Raw genomic sequence first — 7,774 nt, forward strand, 5'->3', positions numbered from 1 at the left:
AACGAGGGGTTTGCCGTTGTTGACAAGGCAGTCGTCGTAATGGAGGCGTTTGAAGAGGTGGGGGTTAATGAGCCTGGCGGAGCTGAACCAACCGCAGCTGAGAGGATGCCGGAGATGTCGCAGCCGGTGGTGCAAACGTTCATGATTTCAACTGTGTAAGTGGGGATGCGCTTGGTAGGGGATCTGTGGGACCCTGGTTGATGACAATGTCGGATTTTGAACACTTGTCGCCCCATATTCGTTTATTTCCACCTGTGTTGCTGCGCAAACCAAATTCATTCAGTAAATACAAAACAAAATACAAAACAAAATAAGAGAGAGAGAGAGAGAGAGAGAGAGAGAGAGAGAGAGGAGAGAGAGAGAGAGAGAGAGAGAGAGAGAGAGAGAGAGAGAGAGAGAGAGAGAGAGAGAGAGAGAGAGAGAGAGAGAGAGAGAGAGAGAGAGAGAGAGAGAGAGCGAGAGGGAGAGAGAGAGAGAGGAGAGAGAGAGAGAGAGAGAGAGAGAGAGAGAGAGAGAGAGAGAGAGATGGTGACTTTCTTTTGCTTTAATTTTTTTACGTAAAAAGGGCAAAATAAGTGAAAAGTCAACATTTTTGCCATACACTTTAACAAATTTTAGGAAGGAGAAGAAGTATTTTTGCTTTTGTCCCTAAACCATTTTTTTAGTCTTTTATTTTCTTCTGAAGAAATGATTTGACAATTTTATTACTTCCTTTCCTTTCTAACGTGTGCAGGTTTTTGTTTCTTATTTCCCGGCAGGTCAGATGTATTTTTCTGTATCTGGAGTACTTCTCTGTAATTTTAGCTTTCAGGATCGATATAATCTTTTCTTTTTCAAAGATAAACAATGTTAAACTAAAGTAATATATTCTAGTAGGTTTATTCATGATGACATTATTTAGATACAAAAATTTACCAAATGAGCCTGCTCAAAAAGCATTACGCTATTTAAATCAAACCCAAAAAAAATATACATTTTATAAAACTCAAATTATTTTTTTTAATGTTCGAAAAAAAAGTAGTAATAACAATCTAAGTAGTACTTTATAATTCTCTTATTTTTACCAAAACAACATGATTGCTCTTTTGTTTATTATATTATAAAACACAACATGTACGTAATTTTAAATGTTCCTTCAGAAATTGACCTATCATTACATGTACCAGTCTATCATAAAATATTGGTAATTTAAAATAAATAAATTCAACTACAATCTTTTATTATATAAGATTTTGTTATTGATTAAAATCTTTTATTATATTATTTACCAATACAAAATACCGAAGAAATCACCAACAAGTTAGAATCAATACAACAAAATATTATATTAAAATTTTAAAATATGGAGGGAACCCATCATCTAGAAAGACAAAACCCAGACTTTTTTTCGTTATGGTGTAACATGAAAAAAAAAAATGACAAATCAATATTAAGCATGGATAAATAATTAATAACATTTCCAATAAATGAGAAATAGATGCCTGGCAAGCTAACATGCGCTACCTTTCACCAAAATGCGCATATTTTCGATTCAAATGAAAATTCCAAATATAGTCTAATGAACGACTCACATGTGACATTTAGCATCCAAATTCCAATTTAATGTAGTTCTAGGGACTACAGTCATATTACTACTATGAGTTTTATCTGTTTCTTTCGCTACATAAAAATCACCACCTAACTTTTTACACATAACAACAATAGCCTATAGATTTAGGACCAATCTCCAATCCAACAAAAACATTATTTGCACACCTACTTTTACATATCATAGGAAATATGACTAAAAAAGGTACACATAAAATATTAAAAATATAGTGAAAAGCAAGGATGACCCATCTAATACAAAAACAAATAAAAAAATTTATAAGAATGTACTATATAGTGTATATATATACGTATAGCAAAGTGATCAGCAAATAATTTTTTACTAATCATTGGCAAAAGAATACCATAATGAATGTAAAAAAAAATCTTGTAAAAGATATGGTTGAGTTAAAATTGCCAATTAATAAAGTAGGTGGAACTTAATGGTAATAAATTCACAGGTTCGAAACTTAAATACGTACTAATAAATTAACAAATTAGGTAATTTTCAGGCTTCATAGGTCTCTATCTAGAATTATTAAGTGAAAATTTGTTGTGGATTATACCTTATTAAATTATATAAGGATAAGTCCAAATCGTTTGCATGGGGTTATTAAATGGGGAATGGTAAAGCACCAGCATGTAATAGAATTGACCAGTAGAATGAAACATACGTGCACCACCAAATACAACAGAAGCCGTACTTCAACACCAACATATCTGAGCAAAGAGGCTCTGTGTCGTTTCCTCAGTGCTGCAGTGTGCAGCGTTTAAGCATAAAAAGCTCACCGGAGAATACAGACACAATGTTGATGCAAAAATACAGATACCAAATTTTTACTTCACACAATGGTAATAGTAAGTATTATTATTATGCGAGATTGTTGTCGTTATTAATTGTTATGATGACGAAATAAATAAAGGAAAGTGAATTTACCATGATTGTGAAGAAGCTTGCGATGGAGACTGGGATTTATCGTGCTGTTGTAAGCAGTACTCTTGGCAACAACGAGAGTACTACTAGGCTCCACTAAAATACGACCATATTGCAACGTACCTGATAAGATTCAAGAGATGATGTAAAGTATTATAAGTTGGTTAATTAATTAATAAAGATGTAAATCGTTTTCAAAAAGTGTTGATAGAATCCGAGTTGTTCATTCAATGATGACGACAAAATTATGGTGTATGAATTAGGAACTGGACCCATCGTGTCGAAAGGTAGAGAAAATTCAAGTGGTGAACGATTGAACATCAAAGTTGAATTTAAGGTGGGATAGATGAAAATATAAAAGCGGATTTAATAAGAGGGTTTAATGGGAAGTGCGATGAATACCACACCTGTAACGAACGCAACAACCACTAGCACCACCGTACATGTGGCGGTAACCAATGCGATGCGCAGCCTTAACGATAATTCCTTCTTCGTGAAACCATTATCGGACTTCAAATTCATCGGAACCTATATTTTCGCCGGAAACTGGAGCTTAAGCATGTACTTATAGAGGAATCGGAGAAACTAAGCTGATGAAACGTTTTATATCCGTCTGCTTTGATTCGGATCTAAACTCGAACGATGAACATTAGCGTAGCTATCATCAACGTTTTGTATACATATGCGTCCGGTAGGCTGTACGAAGAAATCGTAAGGATCAGAGGGAGAGCGAGATTGTGAGAATCGTTTTTTTGACTCTATAGATAACAGGAGCGGAGAGATTGAAATGGCGACTTGTACTTGTACTGCATAAACACGAGATTATTATAATATTAATTAGTACACAGTAAGGCGTAAACATCGAATCAATCAAATTTTGCGTAAGAGAAAACAATAGGAAAAGAAATCTACCGCCGAATCATAGAGGAGTTTGACTAAAGGATTTCCTATTCGGTTTTTCACTTTATTCAATGGGAAGAACCAGCTTGTTAAATAAGCTTAAGAAGACAAATATTTATATGAAGATGGAAGGAAATTATTCACATCGATTACAGAACCAACACGCAACAAAAACAGAAAGTTTTTCCGACCAAATTTTACTGCATTTTCCGGGAAAACCGCCGATTAAGAAGAATTTTTTCATTAAACGAATTAAAAAAACTTGATTCAGACATCCTCAAGAGCTCAAGCAGTTTAGATGTTCTCACAGAAGCATTAAATTATACGAATCATTTCACTGTAAGCTCAGATTATATAGACAAAAATGGCAGATACGATCGTTTTCGGCCAGAACATACAAAAAGCAGAAGGATCAGATTGAGATACAAAAGCTAAAACAAAATCGACGCCGAAATGAAAATTATGATACTAATCGCACCTTTGATTCTGCCGCTGAGAGAATGATCGCACGATCGACGGAGAAGAGACAATAATCAGCTCCGATAAGCGTGCATGTATGCATAAATCTGTATGCACATCAATGTAGAGAGAGAAACTTTTGGGAGAATTAGGGTTTCCGAAAGCCTGTCTTCTTGTGGACGTGGGTTTTATTCTCTGTGCATACAAAATGCGAGTGGTGTGTGAGGACTGAGGGGGCAGAGGAGCGCGTGAAAATTAACCAGGGTTAATCTGCACGTGGGAACTAATCGTAGTTAAAGTAGAGACTATTCTCATGCTCGGTGATGGAGCATGTGCTCCAGTGCTTCCCAAATCAAATTTAACAAATTACGCCAGGGTTTGGACGGTTAGGATTATATCGAGTAGTTCAACCAATAAACTTTTTAATATAGGGTTTAATTGGATAAATTTGTTAAGCTAAGTACATGATTTCAAAATCATTTAAATTTTATTGCATTACTAGAAAAAGGTGCAAAATTTGGATGGATATGCATTTGATTTTTCATTTTCTAACTTCGAGGGCATAAAGTCATCATCCTTCTTTGATTTCCAAACATTTAGGCCGAAGGGAGTCGTACATATGGTGACAAACTCCACATCGGCTCCAACAAAAAATGAAGAGAGGAAGAAGAAGAAGAGAGAGGGTGGGCTAGCGAGTGGGGGAGAAGAAAGGGGAAAGAAGTAAAAGATGGGAGAACTCGGTAGTTGGTCGATGAGTTAGGCTTCCGAACTCAGCATACCGAGTACACGACGTGGTATTCGCCAAATTCACATCAGCAAATGTCTAGTCCTTGTTGAGTGACTCCGTCCAATGTTATACAAATGAGTGTTTCCTATGTATCAAAAATCTATCTAATTTTGCACTATGTAATGGTTCATATGTTTTATTCTTCTCGATATATTTTTCGGATTGGTCTTTTCATGACATTTTGATTGTATTTCTCTATGTTTATAGATAACTTCATGTTCTCGATTAGAATTTTATTTAACTTTCTTTCAAAAGTTTTGATGTTACCAATCTTTATAGATCTTGTGATCACGAAATTATGTCCACGGCTTCCTTTCATTCATTACAACCACCTGTTACCCATCTTTATATCAACAAGGTGGTTGTATTTTTAAAAAAGTTTTTGTAGTGTCAGTCATTTCATCCATATGGAGTGTTAGTTATAAAGAAAGTGGTTAAACATTTTCAATACCAAGAGAGTTTTGTCTTCGATGATTGTTGTTGTCGTCGTCATATTTTTCTTTCTATACCGAAGCTATTTACAGTCTCCACTGTCTTTGTCTCTGTCAATGACATGTCTCAGTTATCATTGACTCATCCATTTCAAACCCTTATTTCTAATATGTTGCACAAATCATAGTTCGGTGGAGGTGATTTCATCGTGTGGTGCCATATAGAAAGACAAATGGTGGGAAAGGGTGTAATGCCGGTGAGGTTTTCTGTCCCGGTGATGGTTGTAGAAGAGAGGAATAGGGTTCTTCAGCAACATATAGGGCGATGATGGTTGGAGACAAAGGGATGTCATTTTTGTGTTTGAGAACAATTTAATCATCAAGTAACAACGTTTTAATTTTATTCAAATTGTGTAAATGTTGAAACTCAAGAATTATATAACTAACTAATAATCAATTATATAACTAACTAATAATCAATTATATTTCTGTCGTTCCAAAAAAAAAAACTAATAATCAGGTTTATAGTTGTTTATTTATCGTGAAAGTATGACTACATTTTGAAATTTTATTTTAAAAGTGGACAAAATCAAGTTTGCGGCAGGGAGACAATGGCAGACCAACGGTATCGTCCATGTGTCGATTCTGCCGGTTAGAGGGTACCACCGAAGTGAAGTCAGGCGAATTAAGAAAACTCATGACCATCTTTCTCTCTTTAATGCATATCTTCTCTCTGGGGGTGTGTATGGGGCGGTTTGGTTCGGTTATTAGTTAAAACCGAACCGTAACCATTATGATTGGTTAATGCATTTTGGTAGCCATTGGGTATGGTTGATATCGGTTATGGTTAATGGTTTTTATCGGTTAACGGTTTTGGTTAATGGTTAATATTGGTTAACCATAATGTTCAAAATAATATAAATGACAAAAGTATATTGACATAAAAAATGAAAATAGAATACCAAAAAGTCTTTGATGCCAATGTTTGTAACCTAGCTTATACTAATAGAATAAAATATGTATCTTTAATACTTAGAGTGAGATAACACATAGTCACATTCAAAATATAAAACATTTAATAAAAATATAAAACATTGAAAAAATTGAAATTAATAATTTCATATATTGATAATTGATATTAATATTAAAATAAAGTCAAACATTCATACACGTTCAATACAATTAAATAAAAAACTATAACATAAAAGAGTCAACCATTCATATTAATGTTATTGGATAAAAAAAATCAATCATATACATTCAATGTGATTTAGTCAAAAACAGTAAATAAAACAAAGCCAAAAATTTTCAAAAAAATACATTCTTAATACATCATAGTCAAGAAGAACCAAAAACTTAACTTACCAAGAAGTCTTTATTATAAAGTCAAAAAATCCTTCGAATAGGACTGTAAAGTCAAAAAAATATTTGATTTGGATTAACGGTATGAGAAGCCTTCGATTACGATCATGAGTATGAAGATTAAACTAATTGTGAATGATGTTTACAAATTGTAGAATTAGCTGATTATGAATTACAACATTAATCAATAATCTAACTCAATGCATGATTGGAAGATTGTGCGTGTCTACATGATCAGCCTTTGATGGTTTGATTGCTCGTTCGTCTCCTGATAAGTGAGGATTGATGGATAATATTTTCAATATTCTAATGGATCTTAAATAAGTTTGACTATATTATTTTATATATAATCTATAATTTTTATATATTAAAATATAAGTTAGCGGTTCGGTTAATAATGGTTCGGTTAACCTATAAAACCATAACCGAACCGTTAGTTATCGGTTAACAAAAATTAGAAACCGAACCAACGGTTTTTAAAATGGTTCGGTTATATCGGTTAATTTGATTTTGGTTCGGTTTTACGGTTATTATGTTCACCCCTACTTCTCTCTATCCTCCTTCTTGGCCATTATCCAGTGTAAATTATTTTTTTTTTATTTTTTTACAAATATAAATAATTATCTCTTACCTTTTAAAATTAGTAAAACCTCTAATTTCATTACATCTTTCTTCGATACCATTCATTTTTTCTTTAATTTCATTCCAATTTAATGCAATTACAATCTAAATGGATTCTTGTAGTAAATTCAAAGAAGACAGTTTTAGGCATCTACCAAAAACATAACCAGTGAAACGAAAATGTTCCTAAAGATTTTCTATTTTCCAATTTGGAAACCTAAAACTCAATCCCAAACTACCCACGATACCAACACCATCAACAACAATATAACTCACTCCCATTGCAACAACCCCACAACCATTCTCATCTTTCTTTTAATAATATCGGTTATCAACAACAATGCATGCAACATTCTCAATCGGTTGCAGAAACTCAATACCAATATTCTCTTATCGATCTGTAACACCCATGTAACATCCCGACTCCCAAGTATTTCTTTATTATTATTTATTATTGAGACTTCATGTGTGACTCGACGAGTTGTGAGTCTAAGTCGTCGAGTAGAGTCCGATTAGACCACGTGGGTTTACTGATCAACTCGACGAGTCAGAGAGCTGACTCGCCAAGTAGGCACTGTGAGGTGAAACCCTAAATCCCCAGGTTTGGGGCCTATTTAAGGAAACTTATGTCCTCATTTCTGCCTCACCATCTACCCTACTCCCCTGAGTGAAACCCTAATCGAACTTTAAGAT

At 34.0% G+C, this 7,774-nt stretch overlaps 1 protein-coding gene across 1 annotated transcript in view; it reads right to left on the bottom strand.

Annotated features, from left to right (window-relative positions):
* The window catches only part of LOC111914986 (protein TAPETUM DETERMINANT 1), a 5,834-nt gene extending 1,801 nt beyond the window's left edge, over positions 1 to 4,033 (bottom strand). Inside the window, 7 exon segments of the mRNA XM_023910687.3 lie at positions 4 to 104; positions 107 to 169; positions 172 to 246; positions 249 to 260; positions 2,525 to 2,644; positions 2,929 to 3,327; positions 3,900 to 4,033. Of these exon segments, the coding sequence (XP_023766455.2) occupies positions 4 to 104; positions 107 to 169; positions 172 to 246; positions 249 to 260; positions 2,525 to 2,644; positions 2,929 to 3,043 (486 nt within the window). The 5' untranslated portion in view covers positions 3,044 to 3,327; positions 3,900 to 4,033.
* Between the last annotated feature and the right edge of the window lie 3,741 nt (positions 4,034 to 7,774).

This window comes from Lactuca sativa, chromosome 5 (genome assembly GCF_002870075.4).
Source record: "Lactuca sativa cultivar Salinas chromosome 5, Lsat_Salinas_v11, whole genome shotgun sequence".
Taxonomy (NCBI): domain Eukaryota; kingdom Viridiplantae; phylum Streptophyta; class Magnoliopsida; order Asterales; family Asteraceae; genus Lactuca; species Lactuca sativa.